This window comes from Branchiostoma lanceolatum, chromosome 3 (assembly GCF_035083965.1).
Source record: "Branchiostoma lanceolatum isolate klBraLanc5 chromosome 3, klBraLanc5.hap2, whole genome shotgun sequence".
In the NCBI taxonomy this organism is placed as follows: Eukaryota; Metazoa; Chordata; class Leptocardii; order Amphioxiformes; family Branchiostomatidae; genus Branchiostoma; species Branchiostoma lanceolatum.
In genome coordinates, this window is record NC_089724.1 from 23,083,701 (window position 1) to 23,109,722 (window position 26,022).

The 26,022-nt window shown below is 40.4% G+C and overlaps 1 protein-coding gene and 1 pseudogene across 2 annotated transcripts; both read left to right on the forward strand.

Moving 5' to 3' along the window:
- Window positions 1–465: 465 nt before the first annotated feature.
- On the forward strand, window positions 466–21,123 carry LOC136431099 (uncharacterized). 2 transcript variants are annotated; one of them, XM_066422326.1, is made up of 37 exons: window positions 466–772; window positions 1,354–1,449; window positions 1,991–2,086; window positions 2,444–2,617; window positions 3,827–3,851; window positions 4,538–4,644; window positions 5,030–5,100; window positions 5,505–5,571; window positions 5,962–6,090; window positions 6,449–6,577; window positions 6,945–7,070; window positions 7,686–7,817; window positions 8,089–8,214; window positions 8,409–8,537; window positions 8,737–8,825; window positions 9,410–9,602; window positions 10,018–10,044; window positions 10,740–10,910; window positions 11,212–11,309; window positions 12,113–12,210; window positions 12,623–12,723; window positions 13,000–13,128; window positions 13,933–14,421; window positions 14,723–14,910; window positions 15,590–15,718; window positions 16,183–16,278; window positions 16,521–16,593; window positions 16,749–16,834; window positions 17,134–17,192; window positions 17,337–17,392; window positions 17,681–17,768; window positions 18,216–18,495; window positions 18,665–18,780; window positions 19,000–19,048; window positions 19,226–19,285; window positions 19,586–19,679; window positions 19,969–21,123. In XM_066422326.1, the coding sequence occupies exons 1-37, from the start codon at window positions 628–630 to the stop codon at window positions 20,190–20,192; spliced, it is 4,545 nt and encodes a 1,514-aa protein (XP_066278423.1). In that variant the 5' UTR covers window positions 466–627; the 3' UTR covers window positions 20,193–21,123. The 2 variants fall into 2 exon arrangements, with proteins under 2 accessions (XP_066278423.1, XP_066278424.1); XM_066422327.1 differs by lacking the exon at window positions 10,018–10,044 and having other exon boundaries at window positions 467–772.
- A 2,043-nt stretch (window positions 21,124–23,166) lies between these two features.
- Window positions 23,167–25,020, forward strand: LOC136431101 (regulator of microtubule dynamics protein 1 pseudogene; annotated as a pseudogene).
- The last annotated feature ends 1,002 nt before the right edge of the window (window positions 25,021–26,022 follow it).

The following is a 26,022-nucleotide window of genomic DNA, read 5'->3' on the forward strand; positions in this document are numbered from 1 at the left end:
GTACGGTAGTCCCATTGCCTTTGTTAGTCCGTTTTGTAGATATAGGGGCAATGCCGGGAAATATACATTTTGGAAAGTTGCATAGCAAAAAAGCTACAGTATTGAGTTACTTAGGATCATTTAGGTTCTTTTCAATAGGAACTCTTTGGATCTTTACATCTACGTTACTATAATCAAGGAGGTTATATGATTATATACCTCCTTGCTACAATCAAAGACATAAATTTAACGTTACATAGGATTGGTTCAAGGCAAAATCTATGCGGGAACAAAATAAGGCGAGAGCTTTCAACCAGCCTACATGCACCATTATTTTGTCTTGGGAATTCTAGGAACTATAAAAACCTTATTAATTGTTTGAAGCACGGTTTGAGATCGAGGTTTTTGCTTGAAAAAGGCCACAACATTCACACATCATCTGCTTGAAGATCTATAGCCAATAAGCTCTCGCGAGATCCCGCGAGAATACGTCGTCCAGCGAGACCTAGAAATCAAAATGGCGGCGGGAAAGTTGAAGTCAGTCTGCTGCTCTCAAGAAAAACAGTCCACGATATCAGACCAAACATCACCATACCAGCTACTTTACAGTGATGAAATGGTGCACTGAAGCCTACAGTTTGCTGTAACATGCGCTCAATCGGTGTAGGGGGAGCCTGGACGCTGCGAATCGCGGCCGCAGTGGCCGGGACAGTGGCCTTGGTCAAGTGTGTGTCCTACCTGTTCCGGAGAAGAGTGGAGCGTATCTGGAACGAAAAGTTGAAGGTGGAAGACAGTAAGTATAAGCTTTTGTCTTCATCCAGGCATGAACAGATACATAAACAGACGTGTGAAACGGCTATCCGCCATCTATAGTGTACACCAAGTGATGGATAGTTCGATTGAGACGTATTGCTGTAGGCATATATGCACCTGTAACCGTTATATCAATTATTTATGCACCCGATTTAATAAATTATAGGAACAAGCCATATTTGTGGTCATGATAAAATGTAGACCAGTACTGTACCTACAAAAGGGTGTCACGCAGAAACTGTTAATATCAACTCTCATGATTATGGCAGGTACCTTGCTAGTAAGTCAATGTGTCAAAAAGACTTCTTGAACTTGAAGAATGTCTTGAACACCTGGATATCTGAAGACTTGTGTATAACGTTACCTCTGGGATTTCTGCATTGAAAGTAGAGGTCTATAAATGCAGTTTTTGTGATATGGCAGTCTCACTCTTAGGGTACCCTGGCAGACTTATGGGAGTTGACGTTACCACATCTCCCTCGTTGCTCTTGTTCTCCAGAAAGCTTTATAGAAATGCAATGACAAGTTCTAATGTTCTATCTACTCACTCACTTATTGCAGAAATTCGTCTAGAAGACCTTGGCATTCTAGCACGATCTCCCAATGCCAACCTGCGACGTGCTGCTGAACAGGTGCTACTGGACAAGATTACACAAGGTATCCATAAAGCCACGCAAACATGACTTAATTTGACCAACTTCTGCTCATGACTCCAAATATGATTCAAATCTGAAAAGACTTGCTTGTAGAACATAGGATTGATACATGCATTAGCTATCATAGTCTTGCAAATACATGATGCCATGATGTAGTAGTAGTCATAAATGTAGTTGTTGTTTGGTTTTAGAGTTTTTTAAAACCTTTTTGTCATCAAAGCCAAGGTATGGTTAGAATTAAACATTTTTTATGAAATGTATGCACTTACAATGGATGACATAGTTGGTCAGAAATGTGCTCCTTGTCACTTTTTGAATCCATATTCTGTGTACAGCTATAAAGATACTTACCAAAAAGGAATATTAATATCACTCCTCACTGGTGTTGGGTAGATTTGAACAATTTACATAAATTTGTCTTGGTGCAAATTCATCAAGAACAGATGGATTAAGTACTAACTCTGCTAGGTACATATGCATGTACCGGTAGTCATTTCCTGATGTTTTGATTTCTCTTCTGATACTTAATATGCCATTTTCAGCTAACAATTTTACATATGTGCTGAGAAGATGCCAGCACAAAGACATCAAGGAAAGCTTCAAGGCTTGCACAGTACTATGCGTCGTGCTGAAAAGCAGTAAGTCATTTTCTCAAAGATCAAGTTATAGTTTTTTAAATACTTAACATCAAGGAGGTTTTATCTAGCTAATACACTCAGTCACTCTTTATTCACTTTAATAGTGTTATATTTTTGTGTGAAGAGTGAATACTTGAATATTATATACTGACACATCAAGTCATTTTGTATATCATTATGGATGCATAGATTGTGCTGTTTACATTGATAACATGTGACGAGGATGTTGAAAAGCTCAGTGGAATTTCCTTGGCTAGAGTGGCCTATATGTCATGTATGCCAAAGACTGAAAGAGCATTTAAATCAACTTTAAACCTAAGCTTTGGAGTGAATTGAAGTCAACTATTTTTGTTTCAGTGGATATTGCCCCAAAGTACCATGTGCGAATCCTTCAGACCCTGGCGCACTGTTTCTTGAAGTCCAGCAGTGGCCACAGGGGAGGGGTTGCCATGGACACAGATGACTCATCTGTCCATACTAGGATACAGAGGATGACTGCAGGAGCCATGTTTGAGCTCATTGCAGACAGCGGTGGGTTGATTTGTGAAACTTCCAGTTTGTTGCAAAAGAGGGAGTGGATTCAATGATGCTTTAGGAGGATTATATTTTTGGGAAATAAATTATGACCATTTTTGTCCAGAGTTCATCCCTTACGAATTGGACACTTACCTTAACCACTGTAGTTACATGATTACTAATACAAGATCAGCAAGTCAAATGTCTACCAAAGCATGCTCCACACTAGTTTCCAGCCGCAGAGTGCTGCACAATTTTCTGTAATCATAAGGAGCCTGTATTGTTTTTGTTATGTGTGGATGCAGGACTGCCCTGCTTGAAAGGTTCTGGAAGGAACCCTTTTTTACTCAGCCTCTAATTTTTGTATATTTTCATATGCATATGTTTGATTGTTGTTAACGTTCAGGCTTTTTTTTTTAGGGGGGGTTCTGCAAGAGTCCAATTCTTAACATTATGACGGAATAGCGCTCAATTAGTTATGGGTGTAGATGTTACTGTAGGAAAGTGAAGGTCATCAGGTGTCACCACCCTTCACCTTGCAGACAGCAGTTATTTGCCAAGATCCAAAATACTGTAGTGTGTTGGAGCAGACTGTCAACAATCAAAATCGATGTATCCTGTTGCCATCTGATATGGAAAGATAAGCTAATATTTATCTATTTACATGTAAATAGATGGTAGATAATAGATATCGGTATCATGATGTTATCTAATATAATGTAAAACTAGACAGGATCTATAGAGCACAAACGTCCACCAAGAATATTAGTCAACTCCAACTCCATATACATTAGAGCAGGTGCAGGAAAAGCACCCTGAGATGCACTGCAGAATGACATAATGTAAAACTTGAATATACATTTTGTATATATAAGTTATGATAAGATATAATAATATACTGTAATTCTTGTTTCTTTCACTGTGACTTTATGTTCATGGTTTTCACTATCACCATGTACCGTGAACTTATCATCACTGTGAAAAACCTGTTGTTATCATTTATGATTCCTTCACACATCCGTTCTGTAAATCACTTGCAGTCATGGTGAAGTTAAAGTTCAGTGAAAATGGCCATTTACCTTACACCGTGAAATTTTGCTACCGTGAAGATAAAGGGAATTACAGTAATATCCTGGTCTTAGGCCTGGTGGACCAGTATGTCAGAGTTGGCAGTGGGGCAGGCCTTGTTGTGTAATATAACACTGTATCTTTCCATTTTTACAGATGAATACAAGAAATTCCTGACCCAGTAAGTTTTGCCTGCTGAGATTTATGCAGTTCCCAGACTCAGAGATGAACCAGGAAGGGCTGAGGTGGCAAAAATAGAGAAAATAGGCACCAGGATTGAATAACATGAGAAAGTTGGCTAGAAGTCCAGAACAATAATAAAGTTGAATATGTATTAACATCCTTGTCCATCTCCTTTTACCCTTCCTGGTTTGTCCCTAGGTGTTTGTTTCATTCAGAAATGGTCTTTCCAAGATACAACAAAATGCAATGTTTTGTTTGGTACAACACCAATGACATATGGTATCTGGGAAATAGTCCCAATTTATACAGACTTAATTTGCATTAATAAGTCAACTTTGACACTGAAGTATGCTTTTGAAAATAAGACATTTACCCTTCAGTAAAAAAGCTCAGAATAGTCATCAGAATTATCTCTTTGTAAAAGTATAACAGAAAAGTCACAATGTGCTATATATTTTAGGATTTTCAATCGCATGTAAGAAACTTTTTGCAAAGACTTGATTGAGGAAATACTATTAAACAATGTACATGTAAGAGGAAAATGAAAGCATGTCTTCACTCTTCTTGATTTGTTTCCTTTATTCTTTATTAAAAATTGCAACAAGACAATACATAGTGGAGCGCCAGGCAGCCAAGCTGATGTTGCGGACCACTTAACATTACAATTTGTTTCCTTGACAACAGGGAATGTCCGGGCCTGCTCAACAGTATGGTGTACACTCTGGGGTACTCTCAAAGCCGAGATGTCGTCCGCTACTGCCTCTTCTTTCTACACCAGCTGGCACTGAATAGTAAGTACTGTTTGTTTTTTAAAGACTTGTCCAATAGGAAATGTTTCATTTCTCGAGTCCTCTCAAACCAGCTATGTTGATGTTTTGCTTCAGACCCCTGTCAGACAGCTGAAGAGCTACAGCTGTATTTGTTGATCACCAGAATGTTGCCCGATTTTGAAATGATAATATCAGCCGATCCTAAAAGCTGTGTGATAATTGAGAGAACATCGGGCATACATTGTATCACTGCCAAAAATGTCACTTGGAGCTCGTAGACTGATCGATTTTCATGCTGTGTGACATCGGTATAAGGACATGCTGTCTTAAAATGTACATGTAGATGTTCCATTCCACATCCATTCTAAGGCCCCTGACAGAGTACAATTATTGAATCATTTTTCAGCCTCACTGCAACTAATGTTGACTAATGAGGGAGCGGTCAGCACAGTGTCAGAGGTGGTGGTGAAATACCATGTAAGCATTTACATTCATATTATTGTTGTCCTTTATGTCACTATCCTAGTATCTATGTACAGAATGTGTCATGTATATGTGATGGTTTGTATTTCATGGTTTTATTAACCAAACATTGTTGGGTTTACTTTATATGTCTGCTTAATCACAAATATAAAGTAAACCCAACAATGTTGATATTGATACACCTGTAAAAAAAGCGTATTACACGTCTTGGGAAGTCTTGGGATATGCTCTGGTATACGCTACATGTATCAGTTGCAGTCGCTTTGAAGCTGGATTAACACCATTTCTGTACCAAGACTTTCCAGAGGTATACATGTGTAACATTATTTCCATGAATTTACCAGTGTCATAAAAAAGAAGTCTTGTCTATCTCATGCTGCTTTTTGTCTCCTCATCAGGGAGACAGTGGTTTACAGACAATCTGTTTCCAAATGCTGGTCATTTTTGCCAACATTCAAGGGAAAGGTGAGTACTATTCTCTTGCCTTAGGTTGTTGTACTATTGTAAACGCATTTAAGTTTGCAAAGATTTGATATTGCCGTAGGAAAAAATGGAGTTTTTGCGATGGTTTTTAGATTACGGTTGAAATAATGTGGTAGGCAGGAAGAAGACAGTACAGGCATTTTCACGATGGTTTTAAATTCACGATGAAGAGGTTACCACGAAAAGCACAAACATTGAATAACCACCACAAACTTAATGCATTTACAGTATAGACATACCAATACTCAGGGCAATAGTCAACACTGTAGAGTAATGTTTGAATGTAAATTCTACTTTGAAACCTGATCAGATTAAAGATATACAGGTTAAAGTCTGAATACCTTCTGTGACCGTTTCCTTTCCTTTATTCAGACAGTATCCAGGTACTGAAGGAGATTGCTCGTCACAACGTGGTCCTTTACGCGGTAGGGTCTGTCAGAGCAGAAGACCCAGAGCTGGTGTACTGGGCTGTAGCGATCATCCATGAGTTTGCTATCAATGGTATGTAATTATGTGGTCATCTCAAGAATTTAACACTTTGTGTGAACTTTTGTTTGAATATAAAATTGAAGACATTCATCACAAGCAGTAAAATGGGAGACCTTTTTCCCTGCAAGAATGTGTGATAAAATTTCAAGATTCCATTCTGCCAGCTGTATTTCCTCAATCCTTTCAAACTGGCAAACACTTTAAAAAAATTGAGCATTCTATCCCTTACAGAATGATACATTATTTTCAGTCTCACTTGTCAACCAGAAGTCATTCACAAAAAGTACTTTGTAATCGAATAATTACACCAGTCATGAAAAACATCATTAACTTTTTGTAAAGATATTTTCAAATGTGTCCTCCTTGCCAGACCTGTACAAGGAGACGATCTGCTCCATCCCCCGGCTGCTGTACTCCCTTCAGAAGGTCCTGGCTGCCAGTGAAGCCAACCTACAGAGGCTGGTCCTCAGGGTTATCTGTTTCCTCTGTCTGCACAATGGTAAGACTAGTAAAACCCTTTATTAGCATCAGCCCTACAGTATTAGCTATGGCTGAACAGTCCTTTTCAAGAATGGCAGTCTCTGCTACATAAGATACATCTGTGAGCGGACTCAGTTATACATGTGTTGCAAAGTTCTTCTCTGCCGATCCACTTTTCTTCTGCTCTGCGCATCAGTCTATAGCTTCTCCTGATTTTAGCTGCCTGGACAATGTATGCTTCAACCTTTGGTGTATTAATATTATGTAGGGCTGTTTCAATGGGAAGTGCTGATGTACATTCATGTACAATTCTTGAAAAGTTATATGAGACAATTTCTCAGACAAACTTTATAGAACCCTTGTGAAACACTAATTTCTATCCACAGATACCTTCAAGAACAGAGTGTTAAGCAATGGGAACATCAGTGAGCGCCTGTCTGTGTGCCTGTCCAGTGGAGACAAGGATGTGGTGCACTGGGCCCTGGTACTCACTCACGACCTGGCCATGATTGGTATGACTATTCTCTAAAACTTTTTATCACAGGGAAGAATTGCTGGTACATTATTCAATGATAGCCATATACATGTACCAGAGGAATGATGTCTGACAGTATTAATGTTTGGAATGATACTTCTTAATATAAAGAAAATATTGTCAGTGTCCCTGTTAAACACTTGCTCCATATATTTCAACTTAAGAGCTATCCATCCTACAAATGAAAGAGCAAACCAAGGAATGTTGATAAAAACATGATCTCAATGCATGACAATTGATTGATTTGATTTGATTTTGGTTTATTCGCACATATTAAAATCATTTTGTATTACAAAATAGAACAAGAAGAAAATATGCGTGCTGGGGGAAGAAAAAAAGCCATAATGGCTTATACAAGGTCTTCCCCCATCTAAATTAACAAAAAAATAACATAGATCTAACAGTTCATAACATAATTATAGTAGTAAATGATAATAACAAATCAGACAATAATAATAGTAACAGAATACTGACAAACTAGTCACTTAGAGGGTCAATCGCAGTTAACAAAATTACAATAATATAAAAATTCATAACATGCTATTAATTGTCCTGGACTCTGGTAACAAATCGTACAATGTTGATTTTGTAGGAAAGTCAGCTGTGGCCCAGCTGGTGGAGAACAGTCCTGGTCTCCTCAGCAGTCTGAAGCCGCTGGTTAAACACAAGGACGTGACGATCGTCAGACTCCTGGCAGAGACCATGGGCTTCTTCTGCTCATGTGGTAAGCTCAGAACGGATACACCATTGACCATAAAGCTTTGGCAACTTCGATCTCCACAGCCCTAATGTTCTCCAACTGTACATCATAGCAGTTGGAGATGGTTGGCAAGATGGAGGCCAGAAAATCCACTTTTATCAATAGATATGCTCGAGTATGGAAATTGCAAGTTGCTGTTTGTTGTAGCCCCATCATTAAATTCTCTCAAGTAGGTTACTGAATGAAAGTTGGCTAGAATTTTGTAGCACATATTTTGTCTTTTCTTCTCACACAGAACACCTTCATCTCCAAGTCGTGGAAGCGGGCATCTTGGACACCATCTTGTTGTTCTCCCAGACATCTGACCCTGATCTGACCTTTTGGGCAGCTGCTTTACTTCTGAACCTGGCCATGACCTCAGGTAACTCTTGACACCAATATGACACAAAGTTGACCTGAGTTACAAGATGTACAATGTTCATCACAGGAGCTTGTTATGACCTCAAATAACCCTTGACATTGCTGTGAGTTTAGATTTACTTGAGTTATGGTGATGAGTTCAGTTTGATTGTTTTAAGTGAATGATTTGGGTTTCTTCACTGTTTTTTCAAACAGATGTGGTGAAGGTTGCCATACTGAAGGCAGGAGGCCTGTCCAGTTTGCTGGAACTGGCTATTGGAGAGCATGAGAACACACAGATCATAACTATGGCAGCAAAGACACTCACTATGCTGAGCTTTATAGGTAAGGTGGCTTTCATACTTGTGTGATGTGATTGAAATGATTGGAAAGATGACTGATCAATATTAATTTTAGAAAATAGACATAAGTTGGACAGGATATACATGTATCTCCACCAAGGCAACATACTTTGTTTTATACCAAATGAAGCACAGTTTTCTGTTTTGCCTATTTGACAAGTTTGGTCTTTTCTTATAATTAGGTGACCCTTTGAATGTCCAGCTTGCAAGCAACTCGGAAACAACCACCATCACCATCTACGACAAACCCCACCATGTCTACAGAAAGGGGGTGAGGATATTGATGTGTTACTTGTTAGCTACATTACTACCCCATCCAAATGTGGGCTTAGCATTTTAATGCATGTGCTTTGCTATTTCTTTAAGTTTCTCATGTAACTAAGTCTATTTGACGGCAGCACATGAAAGTGTCTGCAGTTATTTTGTTATTACATCTACCATCCTAACCTAAATAGTATTCTTTTCTGGTAGATTTATGCCTATTCTATTTTCTTTACTGATAGATGAATAAACTATCAGAATGTTGGGTTTTAGCAGCTTTAAACTATCTTCTGTTGGATTTATTGGAATTCCAACAGTGCGATACACGTGGGACACAGGCAGCTATTGCTGATGTCGTGACCCACACACATAATGTACCCTTTTTTACACTTGGGTGGAGTGGGGAAATTTGTGTTAAGTACCTTTTTTCCCAAAGGCACAAGATCGGTGGCAGCAGGGGATTCGAACCCGGAACCCCTTGGTTCTGAGTCGGAAATCCTGCCGTTACGCCACACGACCCCACTTCTATCTTATGTTAGAAATGAATGTGATTATCCAGAAGCTAATTGACAGAATGTAAATTGTTTTCTCCAGCTGAATGTATTGGTGTACGACACCCTACAAAGTGAAGAGATAATCTACCAGACGTTCTCCCTGGAGGAGCTGGAGGATGTGAGTCTGGAGGGGGATATCGAGATCCCCTGTCTGTCCTCCATTCACCACAACTGGGAGGGGCACCTGGCCTTCATCGTCATCTGGGGCAAACACAACCAGCTCTACCTCTCTGGTAGGCATCCTCACCTCTGCTGAGGGTTAGGTTTTCAACAGCATGCATTTATTTCTTTGTTTGTGAGGAAGTTGGAAATAGACGGTGACCGTCATGATTTCTTTCTGTCCTTTTTTGTGGATGATGGGAAATTAAAGTCATGAACTTTTAAGACATTTGCCATTTAATTGGGAGTTACATATTAATTTGTACCTTGTACAACATAGTTACATACATTAAAATCTGTGCTTTGGATATGGAGATTTGGAGCCTAATGTAACATCAATTCCCAAATTTTTTATGTACTTTCAATACATCAAATATTGAAATGTTATTGCAATATTCTTTTTTCTGTATCCAAATTTTCCTCCTAAAACTTGATAAACATGATGTTTTCATGGCAAAGACATTTGATATTCTCCATGTGTACATGTAGGTCTGAGCAGGATCGTCAGGGGAAAAGGTAGCAAGATGATTGACATTGTGGATTTGTGGTTTCCCTAATGCACTGGACTATTCTCAAAAACTGTCTAGAATGACACAACATAGTTTCCACAGTCCCTCATTTGCACAACTTTTACCTGCACGTTGATGAATGCATTAACAAGACGTTATTTCCAAAATCAATTTTTTTTTCTCTTTAAGTTTAAAAGTTCAATTCACCGTAGTATGTAGTATGTATAGATGTAGGCCAGGCTGTCAGGTTTTGTACATGTGTGGTGGGATTGATTAACTGTGCACGTTTGCTCACTATAGGTATAAATATGTGGTTTGAATGTTTTTTATCTTTATTTACACATGAAAAATGTGGGGCTGATTTACTTCTTACGTAGAGTAACCAAGGCACAGTAACTGATGATTTGAAATCATCCAAGTCTAGATCTGTTGTGTGCTATTATATGTACCTTTGGATTTAGAAGGAGGTAATGTGTTTGCTATCATCGATTGATTTGCTTGTTTCTTAAAAAGTTTGTTGTATTTGATTGGTTTCCTGATCAAAATAACTGAATAAGTGTAAGGGTATGAATTTTCATGATTTTCATTTTTTGGGCCCTTCAATTGTTCTGTTTCTGTCATTTAGGTCACCACTATATTGACATGCTGTAATTTTGATAACTACACAGTGTTATGTAGTTAAACACATGATGATTTGTTTAGGTCTGAAGCCACATATTGAGAGCAGTAACTTTGATGAGCTGAGTACTGAGGACTTGTTGCCGGGGCAACACTGTGTGCTGGTGGCGGAGATCCAGCAGGAGGGGAGGCTGCACTTCATCGCTGTGGAGAAGAACATGCCGCCGTTTTCATTCCACATCCAGATTTCCTTTGGTCAGCAGGAAATGCACTACAGTCTTCTTGTCGGAAATGTTACACTTTTCAAAAAATTTAAAAAGATAGCTCTTACATATCAAAATGAATGGTCAACGCAGCATTCACCATGCAAACTATCTCCTTTTTAATTTGATACCAAATGATCATGATTTTTATGTTGATACTAGCATGTTCATACATGTGTGTGTGTGAATTAGACAGAGGAACCGATTTAAAGGAATTTCAATTAGTATGACCTTATATTTGGAAAATGATAGCAGGTACCAGAATGCTAATTGTATTTAATCTTTGTCTGCAGCACACCTTGTAAACAGGAGGGTGAAGAAGATGGCACTGGATCCAACACTAAAGCTGCTCCTGTCAACTCCACCTACCAGCAACATCAGCAAAGTCTCTGTAAGTCTGTTTATTCATCTGTTTATCAGGATTCTCATGACATGGCAAGATTGCCTCACTGAAGTCTGACAAACAATGTGTACTGTAGAAAACTTGCCGTGTTGGCAAACATGATCGGAGCCTTTGAACCAACCTCAGAAAGCTAGTTGATTCTAAAATCAAAGGTGAAAAGAATGATGAGCATTACATGTGCTGGCAATGATTTAACTGCTGATGGTACAAATTTGAAGAATAAACCAGCTTCTATGAGTACTAACAAGAAAGAGCTATTAGTGTTACAAAAAACAACTTAAGTACTTGTACTAGTATTACAGAGAGTGATCTTAATATACCTACTATGACCCTTGGCACAAATTCCAATCTAAAGTGACTACAACCCAGCAAAGGTGACTACAATACTGTAATTCTGAATTACTGTACTTATAGATTACTGTAGACATAAACAGACATGATACATGTACATCTGTACTTGATTATTCATGAACAGGGCACTTCAGTAGAGACATTCCACAATTTGGCAGTAAAGGAAACCTGAGAGCAGTGTATGGGAGTGTGAATCTTGGCTGGAGGCCAGCATTCAGCTGCCTTGTTTTTCTCAAGTCACATATTTTGTATGCACTGCATAGGTTTTGTATCCTGTTCATGGCATGCATTCAGCTTCACCTGCATGCGTGAATACTTTTTAAATGTCTGTTGCTCTCACTTGAAAAATATGCGTCAAACAAAACATATGATGCTAAAAACTCCATGTGAAATTAAAATGCACTTCTAAATCAACTTCTTCCATTCCTTGAATGTTCTAGGAACTTGAGCTGCTGGAGATCTTATCCCGCCATGAGGAGTTTCAAGATGCCATCATCCACAGGGAAGGCTTCCTGGACCATCTTGCTGTGACTGTGTGGTCAGTAACAGGAGAGATAACTTAACACTTCAAGAGCTTGGCAACCTCAAAGACTTTGAATGGCCTTAGATGTTTGATGGAGTCATACTTAAATACTGTAAATGCAGAAATGTTCACGGTGGTTTTATGTTCACGGTTTTTGTGGTGAACTTGTTACCACAAACTTAAAACCACATTGAAAACCTGTTTCGTTGTGTAACTGTAGTGCTACTGTTGTTTCAAACGGGAAACCACAGCGAACACCCCATTTTCTACTGCAAAATGAAATCCCCACGAACATTTCTGCATTTACAGTAGTTCCTGAATAGTCTGATCATGACTTATTTAGGGCTTCTGCTAGCCCAGCTAATGGTTTCAAAATATACAGTGATCTGTGCAACTTTCCTGCACTGAAACCTGTCTGTTTTCTCAGGGACTTTACTGAGAAGACCCTGGAGGAGCTTCAGTCCAAACCTCTGGCTGTGGCCCACTGCCTGGGTGCACTGAAAGTGTTAGCAGCCTTGTCTGTGCATGGTGAGTGTTGTAAAGGATTTTACCGGTACATATCATGCTTTGATAGTGTTAATGAAATGGTTTGCACTACTTGGGTTGATTACTTACTAATATCTTGCTTGCCCTCTGCATGTAGTGTCACAAGAGATGTAGATTTGTGAATTCGGCTACCTGTATCTTACCCCAAAAAATACCCTAACCAGAGATGTAAGTACAATTGTATCAGCTATCTACATGTATGGTGATAACTCTTTCTTGTATTTTGCGGCCAAATTGAATGTTTGTTTTTACTGACAGAGTGCAGCAGGAAGACACTTGTACTGCACGAGGTGATCAGCGCCATCGTCTCTCTGATCTTCAACATCACCGGGCTCTGGATCCAGGAGACTGTCAACCTGGGGCTGGTACCAGCATCACAGAGCAGAGGTGTGCATTGCTTATTTTTGTGAAGATAAAATAATTTTACATGCAGATCAGGGCTCGAAATAGTGGGTGCATGTGCACCTGTGTGCACCCAAAATTGGAGCTGTGCACCTAATTTTTGACTGTGGGTGCACTGGTGCACCTAGATATTTTTGTACTCTGTAGGGTAACGGTTCTTGTGTACACTAGCATACAGAATATTCTTGAAATACTGTAAGTATCAGAAAAAGCAATATAACCTTTTGTTGTACTTTATTTAATGTATTGCTTGGTTGAAATTTGAAATCTGGATAGAATTACAGATTGAAGTTCTTAAGAGAGGCAGTAACGTCAAACTTATGTTTTGTTGACATTCAACTTCATTTTATGTGGTGCACCCAAAATTCTTTCTGTACACCTAATCTTTTGGTTGGGTGCACCAGTTCACCTATTTCCAAAAATGAATTTCGAGCACTGCAGATGAAATATCTTCAGTCCTCAATCTTGACTGTAGTAAAGAGGTATGTCACCGAAACATATTTGTTTCCATTTGAAGATGCTATAAGCGATCATTGTACTTTTGTTTACATTTTGGCGTATTTAATGACAAGTAAGTAAAATAATGTTAGCCTTAGATCACTAATTAATATTTCAATAAGCAGATCAAATTACAAGATCAGATTGATTAACATCTAATATTCAATCAGTCTACCACCTACTTTTGCCTGCCACTGCAGCACTGTAACATCATGATTACTCCTATTATTTTAAATATTATACATTTTGTTGTTTCAATGTTTCAAACATGCCTTATCTCTACATTTGCAGACACTAGTGAACAGTCCACGGGACCAGAGAACTCACCACCCCTGTTTTTGAGATGTCCCAAGCCTCCTCTTGCTTCAAACCAATCAGATACTCTTAAAACCAACAGTGGTTTTAACCATTCACCATTCAGCGACGTGTTTGTGCCAGAATCTATGCAGCCACCACGATCGGGACCAATAGTCAGACTCAGAAGTACAGAGCATTCCCTCCAACCAATCAATCTGGAAGGTCGCTTCCTCAACCAATCACAGGGGGAGACACCATCTCATGCAACCAATGGGGAAGCTGCTCAGGAACTGTCAGTTGATGAATGTATCATTACCAGGATGGGTCGTGGAGGCATACAGTCTCCCAGGGCTGGTCATGTGCTGATGAAGCAGCTTACACCAAGAAGTGCCAAGACTCTGTCATCTGTGGACCAGTGTTTCATCGAGAGGATGTCAGGAGAAGACACGGAGGAGGGGCTCACACACGGGAGTGTTACTATTGGTCAGTTAAATCATACTGCTGTTAAAGATACATGTGTACTACCTAATTCTTTTTTTTTTTTACTAATGATGTGCAGTCTCTGGCACTGCACGTCTGATTGATTTCTCAGAGTAATGAAAATTAAAACTTGATTGTTTTTGTAACCTAGTCCTGTAAACTTCCTCAGCGCTATGTACAAAATGTAATCTAGAAATCATTTTTTCAAAACGCAGTCCTCAGGTGAGCTATTGTTGTTCTGGCACTGCTGCAGATTTTGGTTTCTAGTGTTTGAATCCTTAAGCCCTCTGACTTATACTTACAGGGGAAGATTTTCACAAGATCTTCCAAAGCCTGATCCAGTATTCCATCCTGGTGTTGAGTAACTGCTGTGGAACACGTGACGTGGACACGTGGCAGCTGGCAAACATGGCGCTGACCCAGTCTGGAGCCCTCCACATGGCCTGGTGCGCCCTCTCCTCTTGTCACAGGAAGCTCAGGTATAGTCTCAGGGTAAGTCATGCTGCATGGAACTAGGAGGCTTCAGGATTTCATGTGCATTTCTACTTTCATCAAGGCGGGGTCGTGTGGCGCAACGGCTCAGAACCCGGGTTCGAATCCTGTCATGTAACCGCTCTTGTTCCCTTGGGAAAGGCACTTTACATGACTTTCCTTACTCCACCCAGGTGTAAATGGGTACCTGACTTTGGTTGGGGAAGGTTGTATTGAGGTCACCTGGTGGCGCCAAATGGCAGCCGCCCAGACACTTGCAACAGTTCCACAAAATGCAAGTGTGGATAAAATATGTATATGTTGTGTATTATGTGAAACCTGTAAACCCTGCATCAATTCAGGACTAGAAAGGCTGCCATTGCAGTTAATTTCTGACCAATAAAAACCATTATAAAAAAAAATAGGTGAAGATGGAGAAGAAATTGGGCAAAAAGATAGAAAGCAGCTCTGACTGTTTTAAACCATTGTAACATTGAAGATAAAGGCAATCATTATTGTTTAGCTGCCAGGTTTCCCCCTACAGTGTATGTTGTTTTTCCTAGAATACCACACTGTACAATTTTGTGCCCTTCATTTCGAAACAGCAAAGAAATACATGGCAGCTCCTCCTCTTGAAAGTTTAACTCAATGGAATAACTCTATTTGAAATTGGTTTTATCAATGTCTTCTTTGTCCACAGCTTCCAGTAGCTTCATTGGTGACAAGGCTAGCCTCTGGCCCTCTTGAGAAAAGCAACAGTACTGCAGCTGTGGTGCTCAACCCAGCGGACTGCACCTCAGCACTCATGCTCAGTTCAAATCTGCTTGAGGTATGTGTACTTTCATGAGTAATCATACTTCATTTTACGCATTCTACACATTGAACTTTCAGGCACTTGGGACAACATTAGCTCCTAAAACAACAGGAGCTAATTGATTCATTAGCATACAACCTTGTCTTAACTTACTATTGTATTGAACCGTCTGAAATTCTCTTCACTTCATTAACATATCTATTCAGAGTTTTGGTATAAAACCTAGCTCTACCAGATCTTTCTTTAGTCACTGACGAAAGATAGTGGATGCTGTCTGAAACATCTGACTTTCAAAATTTTATCCAGTTGCTTGAGTAACTATTTTTGGCGCATCCTTCATTTTGTTTTCCAACATTAATTAATGATGGTTCAATATGGTTATGACCTTCAAAATCATGAAGTCCCAGAGTGGACAGAGATTTTGGCACCTTAATGGCTGAGCATTCTTTTGATATTTCATTGGTATTGTTTCCTTGCAGGCCCGTAATGACAGCTGGACGTTTGAGAGCATACGAGCCACCCAACCAGTGAACAGGCCGTGGGAGAATACCCAGCCCTCAGGATGGTACTATGAGGTAAGGGCTGAAACTGGGCAAAAGGTCTTAACAATGTAGGTCACATTTTATCAGGCAGCAGGAGTCTCGTGTAATGCAGTTTAGACTGATGAATTTATCCTAGACTCCCTAAGGGCCTCACGTTTGATAAGACATGTCATCTTTTCCCAAGCAATTCCCATCAACGATGCAGTTTGCTATTCTAGTAGATTCTGGAAGTTAAGTGGAAAAGAATCGAAATTGAAAGGTGTCTTTTTTTTCAGATTGAACTCAAGTCCTGTGGAATCATCCAGATAGGCTGGGCCACAAAAGACTGTGAGTTTGGGCCTGAGAAAGGTTAGTTATCTTCAATGAAAATACTTAGATTATTTTGTATAATGCATATTCATGTGGATGTGTTAGTCTGCAACAGAAAACCATGGTGAAAATTCTATTGGATTTGGAGTGCAAACATTGTAATTATACTTTGTTATTTTGTGTTGACATTTTAGGTATTGGGGTTGGTGACAATGTACAGTCCTGTGCATTTGATGGTGCCAGGTGTAAAGTTTGGCGAGGTCCAATCACAGAGCAGAAGGTACATGTACAATGTTTGACAGTTAGATTCCTACAGTAACTGTTGGTTTGAAAATGTTTAGATAACTATTCAAAGTATCCACAGTGACTGAACAGCTTCCTCCACAAGTGTGGATGGAAGGATCTACATCCTGCTGAAAATATGATATACATTTGTAACTGTAAGTGGCTGTTACTGGTATCGGGAAACTTGTTATCTGCTTTCTTTGGAGAGGTTTTACTCTTGAAGTCGACTATATTGAAGTTCATTTTGCTAGTTGAGAGAATCAAATACATTGTATTGCTCTGTATTCCTTTCAGGATAATGAGTATGGAACAGAGTGGCATTCTGCAGACATTGTCAGTTGTCTCTTGTACAGGTAAGGAAATGTCTGTACTTTCCAATAAAACGTCTCCATTGTATCTGAGGTACATGTGAACATTTGCATAATTTATTCTCAAAGCAGATTGATTTTATGGAATGTAGAAAGAAACTGATTTTTTTATTCATTTCTTGGTTTCAGCAATGGAAATGTATGCTTCTGGCTTAATGGTGTCAATATGGGTATAGCTTACAGAGGTGAGGGTTTCTGGTTATATTATGATTATACAGTACTGTACATTATGTGACTAAGAAACAATGTTGCACATACTCCTCGAATATTTTACAAAAGCCTATGGGTGCCTTGGGGCAGCATGTGGTCTAGTGGTGGCTTCAAACCGCCTACTGCAGTATAAGGCTAAGTAAAAAGATGTTAACAACTTTCATCCCTAACTGTCAAGCTTACCATACTGCTATGTGTGCTTTAGACAGATAACGTTACATGTTTAAATGTAGAATAATACACTACCACACCCCCCTCCCCAGGTTTGGACATGACCCAGCAGTGGTACCCTGCTGCCTCCCTGTCCACTGAGCAGCAGATTCTCTTCAATTTTGGCATCCAGCCATTCAGGTGAGACCATGGCAGTCGTACAATTTTGTCAGAGGAAGATCAGTTTTTCAGAAATCAGCACCTGATCATGTGAACATTAAGTGACTTTTCCTACCCAAATTACCACTTTTACATTGCAAATCAAAAATCTGAGCAGTTTACAGTGATGATCCAAAGTTGCCTTCACATTTGATTCCAATGAGTTCCATTTCTAGTTCTGTAGTTCTACTGGGTAGAACATTTTTTTCGTCTATAGAGGTTGGGTTTGTAAAAAAAAGTGGTTTTAACATTTAAAGATGATATGTGGATTTTTTAAATAAAAGTAGTGTTTAAAGATAGTGGTTTTGAACTCAAACTGTCAACCTTTACTTTACCTTTTTTAACTGTCCACCTTTATTTTACCTTTTTTAGATTTGCTACACTTATATGTATACAATGAGTCTTATTCTACATGTATATATTCTCCAGATTCTGTCCACCAGATGGCTTCCTCCCTGTGTCAGAGGTCATGTTACGCAAGATCAGTGCCTCCCACATTAGTCCCGCTCCAACTGTGAAGGGTGCACAAAAGAGGCGCAAGCAAAAATTCTCCTCCAGGAGGAAGCCTTTCAGCCCCAGAATCTCTAAGGAGAATGGAGGCTTTGCGTTTGACTACCGCCCACAGGCTGTACAGTGGTGGGTGCCGCTAAACGGGATTGCGGAGGAGATAGACGGGTCGGAAGAAGAGTCAATAGAGGACAGCACAGAGGTACATGTACAGGATGTGTGACTTTGCATGACAAATCTGATAACTCGGATCATGACAATAAGGGCAGTTGAATGTAGGATATTGTATGTGACATTTTCACACTGATATGGTTTGTCTGACTTTTGTAAATGTCTTGTGCTGACAACATGTCCTTTTATGTTGTTTTAAGGATGGCATTTTTGATCACCAGACCTTAGACCTGGAGGGAGGGGGAGATCTAGAAACCTCACAGGTCCAAAACCTGTGGCTGTACTATGAGATCACTGTCTCTGGTCGTGAGGAGAGGTGAGGCATAAATATCGTCTTCGTTGATTTTCAGGCATCTAAACCCTTGGCAATTTAACTGTTGCACTGTGGTTTGGTCCTCTTATAAAGGACATGACTGTAAGGGTCATATGAGACAAATACTACATGTACATTGCATGGTCAATGATCTACAGTATACATGTATAATTAGGAAATCATAATAAAACCATGGTAATGTTTGATTCCTCGTATCTGCAGAACTGAGGACCTGGAGTTTGGGTTCAGCACCATGGACAGGAAGGCTAAGGTAGGAGCTTGGACATGCTGTGCATCTTAATCATGAAATATGTACCATTTTCTACATAAAAAGTTGCATGCATGCTAGTCTTAGTATTGTTGAGATGATTTAACTTGAGGCTGGAGGTCTATGAAGACCGTGAAAGAGTATGATGATAGCATCGTTATCTTCCCTTCTCTGGTTCAGGTGTTTGCAGTACTGTCCCCACATGGTACTCTCTTCCTGCCCAGTGGTCACAAAATCCAGGTAACCTGGGGCTAGTTATTCTGATATTTTCAACAACAAAAAATACATCTAGTCTTGTCTCTGTATCTAAAAGAACTCAATACACTTATGGAGAAGAGTAGTGATGGCCTGATGTGCTTGGCCTAAAATACATGAGCACTGCTAGCTAACGATGCTTTGTCCTTAGTCTGGGGTCATCTACTTTACCTTTGTACCTTGTCTAGGCGAGCAAAAGGTAAATCTTATTTAACAGGTAAATGTGAAAAAGTAGAAAAATGTTTGTTGAGATGTTCATCACTCCTGCTTCATCCTTACCCCCAGCTGCAGGAAGACGACTACTCAGGACTGCTGACTCTGGGGTGTGGCTGGACTGACAACAGCACCGTGGTCTTCATGCTGAACAGCCGCGCACTTGGTGAGACACCTCTACTAGCTACTTCATGTATTGAAATAAACTACACTGCAAAATAAGAAAATGCATCTTGATATTGTGACAGAGCTGCCATAAAGCAATCAAGCAAGTGCCTATATTATGTTGTAGAAACTCCTACTGCAATACTGGTTTTACATTTTTTTTACTCTCACTTCAGGTTTGGGATATATGGATTCCGTAAAATTCATACAGCTTCAGTCAAATATTATAGAGCTTTGGGTTTGCCGTTAGAAACATTCATGATTCCATTTCTTCCCATCTACATACACAGAGCCAGAACATCCCTTTGATGAGGAGGGGGAACACGAGCCCAAGCTGCCGTACTCCAGCTGCCCCCGCCTGGACATGAACGTGGGTCAGCGCAGGTTCCTGTACCAGCCGGCCGGCCTGCAGGTCCACCGGCTCAACCAGGCGGCGCTGCTGCACGACTGGCACCAGCAGCGCATGGAGGGCTTCCAGGTGCACGGGGAGACACCCCCGCAGACAGACCTCTGATCGGTCGCCTGGGCTTCCCTCATTGTCGAACATTTGACAGAACTTGCTGTCCTACAAAACATCATACATTCCAGTACAGAGGACATGAAAATCTGATTAAGCCATGCCATAATAGTGAACAAAAAAATTAGGGATGGCATAAGTTATCCGACAATAAATTTGGTAGAATATAGGAGTTTTCTGTTTACACAACCAGTCACTTCTTACCTGCGGACATTCTGGTGTCTGTTAGACGCATTGGGGATTGTGTTCTTGCCGCAAAAGCGCCACCTACATCGGCTACTTATAGCGGCAAGAAGCAGTACTCCAGTCAGGAGCTCTGAAGAAGGTGTCTGACAGACACTGAAATGTCAGCAGGTAAGAAGTGACTGGTTGTGTAAAAAGAAAACTCCAATCTTGGCATTAGTTATGTTAGATGCCAAGAAACACTTTGATGTATGCAGCTGCATTCACCAGCTTGTTGTACACGTATTCCTCATAGGTTGTGGTGTCTTCTCACCTGTAGACTTCATTTTTGGTGTCACAATTATTACCTGCCATGAACATGTTGTGTGTGGCACTGTTGTTGTTGCTTTCTCAGTTGGGATTCAAAATCCTTAAATAAACGTATATTTTTCGTGTATTTCAAATTTTCAAAAAGTTTGAGGCTTTGGTTCTACTTTGTCTTGGATTGATTTTGTTTGAAGTCTTATGTGTGTATTATGAATAGAGACATTGTTTATATGTATCTCAGGGCACTGTGTGAAGTACATAATCAGGCTACATGGATGTTAAAAAAGAAAGAAGCCTTATTCAAATATTTTACTATTGCACCGCAATGACTTTGCAACCACAATTGTATAGAAAAGAATCACTTTCTCTGAAATTATGCTGCTAACAAAGCTATATCAAGTCCTTAAAAGCAAAGGAAGCAAATTTTAATAGACTTAGACTCATGAAAAAGAAATGTGAACATTCCAGTTTTACTGTAAAACAGATTCTTCATGTAACTGGTGTGTGCGTCGATGAAGGTAAGACGTCCAGGTAATAAGATACGCAAGGTACAAATGTACCAGTTACTCAAGCAACGGTCAAATCCAGTTGCTTGAGAAACTGATACCTTGCATAACTGGTGTGTGAACAAACTGGTGTGTGAACAAACTGGTGTGTGAACAAACAACTGACCCCTACCACTGCCAAGGAATTTTACATTTAAGGTGTAGGTTTGCTGTACAGCACAAATGCTGTACTGATCAGGGCTCCAGGACCTGTCCCTCCATCCATCCCGGGACGGAAATTTGCTTGTTTGGACGGAAATAATTATTTACGTCTGTCCAAAAAGTCTGAACTTCACAATGTGAAATTGATGAAAATGTAGTTTTGTAAGCTTAAAATGACAGATTTAATACCCAAAATTGACAACAACAAACTGAGATGAAAAAAAATACTGGAGACAGCTCTGGTAGTGATACTCTGGAAAGATTGACCTGCTAGCGTGGCTGCCAACTCAGGATCACATCTGTTCTAACACAGCAGATGTAAGTATAAACCAAAGAATGATGGCATCCAGAACGTTGAGTATTTTCCGTACAAAGCTTATTGCATGCTTGTACAGTGTATGCTCCAGATGTTATTTTTTCTACTTCCCACCATGGCTCCTCAATGTGTGTAGTGGACTACTGCTGTTATTGTTTTCTCACATTGTTATTAACCCTTAAGCTGCCAGGTTTTTTAGCCAAGTAAAAATCAAAAATGTTCGACCCCTGACCTCCCTCACGAAACCCGCGAAACACCCGGCGGCGCTAACTCCCCTAACTTCTCGGCTTCGCGCGCTACACGCACGCAAAGCTGTTTTGTTCTGGGGAATACCCTATCCCGGTTATAACCGGGTCCAGCACACAAGGCATATTTCTGTATCCCTAATTAAGTCGGGACTGGCAGCTTAAGGGTTAAGTATGAGATAAATCTTTTGTTCCTTGGCTCAAAGAACTTCCTTACTTTTTGTAGCTGAGGGTGTGAAATGCAAGTGAAGAACGATAAGTTTGTTGAAATCGGAAGCAGTGTTTGCTGCTAGAATGTCCTCACTTGAAAGAAAAGAAAATTGTTTTGCATATGACCTCACAGTCTTTTGTACTTTTTCACATAACCTAACCATGATACATGTATCACCATGTTTAATCAAAGTTCTCAGTATACCTGCAGTATTAGGGAGAGACCTGGGAGGATTTGTCGGGTGGGTGGGGAAAAGTGTGTGCTGTTTTTCTAAGGCCAACATAGCAACTGAATACATCATCATACAACAAGCTGCTAGGGGGTACAAACCCACACTTCTTCCTGACAACAAAAGCCAGCTGCCACTAAAGAAATCAAAGCACTAGCATGTCCAGGACCAAAGATTTTAAAAAATCAGAAGTTCTGCTGCAGTACCAAGGTCGGTAGACAGGAGGCCCATAATTGACCTTGACCTTCATATTCCCTAGGCCTACTATTTGCAATCTATCCGTAGGTTCTGAAGTTATACTGACACACCCAAAACAATACCTCCATTTTTCATGGAAGTAGCTAGCACCTGGAGAACCCTATTATACATGTATATACCTTCAAGCAGATGTGTGGTGAAGGCCCCTTAGGTAGTATACTCAGTATGAGATTTGCACCAGGGTATGGAAAAATAGATTTTATGAGGATGAAGTTATGCACAACATTATGTATTCAATGCATCCTAGAGGAAAAACTACCACATGTGTTTACAAAGGTATGTTATATTGGAAAAGAAGCTCTATGATATGGATGGACCACTGGAGATGTTTCCATAGGAGTTAATCAGATACGTTTGTATCAATGTCATTAAGATAAGATGGAGAAAAGCCTTCTGAAAAATTGAGGTATGTTCTGACAGTTTCCTGTCGTGGCCCTGCACTGGTTCAAAGATGGGGGCCCAAGAGAGCCCCGCATAGTGGACGCCCCAAACGTCGGTGTGAGATTTACCAATGGTAGGAGACCCAGACATATGATAGGTCATGTCATTGGGTGAGTGGGATGGCCGATGGGTTACCGTTCTCTGCTCACAATATTGTACTGTAGAGAGTCGGAGGCTGGACGGTGCAGACAGCAAACCAGAAAGGGAAGTTTCGTGATTATTGACCCGTATATAACGTTAGAAAGAGAGACAGACGTACCTGCGCCGTTCGGAGGACGAGGGGTCCCGGGAAGTGAGATGAAAGAAAGAAGTGGGAGGGGGGTATACGAGCGCTGTTGGTCTTAGAGTACAGGAAAGCTACGCCAGCAGTAACGTGGGTGACGACGGACGTTCGTTGAGTAGGGGTTTATCTTCGATGGCCAGCTGATTCGGGGAGGTTGCTTACTTTTCGAGTTCTGCACGAAACGTTTGGCCAGAATACGGCAGTAGCGAAGAGACACCTGTTGACCGAAAAGGGGCAAAGCAGTTGGAGAATACCATGTCGGCCTCCGGTCATTCCGTCTTGCGGCTCTCTTACTTCATCACCCGGTCAAGATCAGCTATAAAAAGGCTCAGGTTTGCCACGAGGCCTTTGCTACCGGCATGTCCACCCACACTGAGGAAGCTGCCCATGATCTGCCTCGCCGGGGTGCTGCCAGTAGTCCAGGCTTGGTGGGGGCAGACATCTACTCCTGCCACGCCCACCAACGAAGAAGGAGCCACTGAAAAGAAGACAGATCTTGATCCCGTTCAGCAGGCCATTGTCAATGCAGATGAGCTATACAGCATAGGGGACACTGTCGAGCTGTACCAGTTATTACTACAGCACAAAGACTCTGGTGATGCTGGCATACTGTGGAGGCTGGCCCGGGCTACCAGAGACTATGCACACCTATCCACATGCAGTGCAGAGGACAGAAAGACACTGACATATCAAGCACTGCTGTTTGCTGAGCAAGCTCTTCAAATCAATCCAAAAGATTTTGCTTGTCATAAGTGGTATGCCATCTGCATCAGTGACGTTGGAGACTACGAGGGAACAAAGGCAAAAATCGCAAATGCGTATGTCATCCGGGACCATTTCAAGGAAGCCATTGCTCTGAACGCGAAGGATGCCACATCCATCCATCTGTTAGGTCTTTGGTGCTTCACAATGGCAGAAATGCCTTGGTATCAGGCAAAGATAGCTGCAGTGGTCTTCGCAACACCGCCGACGTCCACCTATGATGAGGCACTGGGGTATTTTCTTCAAGCTGAAAGTGTTGATCCCGGTTTCTACAGCATGAACCTGTTGATGCTTGGGAAGACGTACATACGTTTGGGGAACACGTCAGCTGCCATACTGTGGCTAGAAAAGGTTCACAGCTGCCCGTCCAAGTCTGAGGAGGACTCACAGGCTAAGCAGGAAGCAGAACAGCTACTGAAGACCTTGGGAGCTGCAAGCTGATGCCTCGCAGACCCCCCAAGCTTACCAATGCATGACGGGTTTCAGCCAGTCATCAATCATGCCAGTGATATATGAAGAGAGAAGACCATCTTGTCATCCAAGGTGTCCCTCTAATCTTCCTGAGACTTTACACAGGCACGTGTACACATGGACAGCCTCAAGTTACTTGACCATGTTATATCCTATAGATGTATTCTCAGAGTTCTTGTTTTTATCCTCACTAGTACAGTGAATTAGTTCAAGTAAGTCCTGACCCTGAAAGGTACACCCTTTATAAGGACTGTTACTTCTAACTGCAGATGTTTTGACTGATTGGAGGTATCTGAAAGAATTGGAGGCAAGCCTCACATTAGATAAACTACTCTATTAGCCTGCTAGCCAGTTTACAGTTGACATATGTACTAGTAGCATCGTGATGATATGGAATACAGTTGGGATCCTGATTTCTGCATTGCCTGGTGTCAGCTTTATATTTGAAGACTGTGTCACTGTGATAACATCATCATATGTAAATTAGGTAGCAGTGTATATGATTACAAGTGAGGTATAAAACTTAACAAAACACATCACAACCCCATCAATTGTAGTACTAGTTACACACTAGATAATCTCATTTTGATAGAAAAAAGACCAAATTGATACTTTCATATTTCTGTAATCTTAAAAATGCCTACCCCTATACTAATGACAGTTCAGAAACAAGTACAAAGTACATATTTCTATAACTTGTTTATTTGTTATCTAACATTTTGTACAGTAAATGCACCAATGGCAGGTCCACAGCTGCAAGTTTGTCCATTGCAGGCAGCAAGTTTCACAAACATTCATCTGCTGATCATTAACATTCAGGACTTTACGGATTGCCACATGATTTTTGTCCATAAAATCTACAATATACAAGAGAATGTCTGTACTATCTTAAAGCTTGTTTGAAAGTAGACTAGGCAGGAAATTCAACCATTTAGCTTTCTTGTTCTGTACAGAAAAAAAAACTTTCTCCGTTTACTAGTACTCTTGGTGAAATGTTGAGATAACTGGTAAAAAAATATCAAATCATTTTTGCAGCCAACAGATCTGACATACTGTCCTCCAGATGATGTAACATATCATATTTCTGTGACTATTTTTCTGCTGCAGATCTGTATTAGGTTTCAGAATAAAAATTCTTAAAAATCCTTATAAGTGCACTGAAATTGAAGGAAGGTAGATGCCACATTAAGTCTAAGGGGAATTATGAACTGCAAAAACAGTTGAGATTTTGAAATCCTGCCCAGCACAACTTCAACAATGTCTCTGACATACAGCATACATATCTGAAACATGTGCTGATACAAACACATTGAACATTAGTAAGTGGTAGTACGAGATACTCTTATCAATTAAAACCCAGGGACTGCAAGAGGTGAGGGAAATCTTTCTCACTCCAACATGAAGCTACCAGGTAC

Bases quoted from the DNA above. Each gene is read 5' to 3' on its own strand.
- LOC136431099 (XM_066422326.1), top strand. From the start codon at position 628: ATGCGCTCAATCGGTGTAGGGGGAGCCTGGACGCTGCGAATCGCGGCC. The intron at 1,450-1,990 runs GTATCCATAAAG...TGCCATTTTCAG, and splicing joins ACTGGACAAGATTACACAAG to CTAACAATTTTACATATGTG. The intron at 4,645-5,029 runs GTAAGTACTGTT...ATCATTTTTCAG, and splicing joins ACACCAGCTGGCACTGAATA to CCTCACTGCAACTAATGTTG.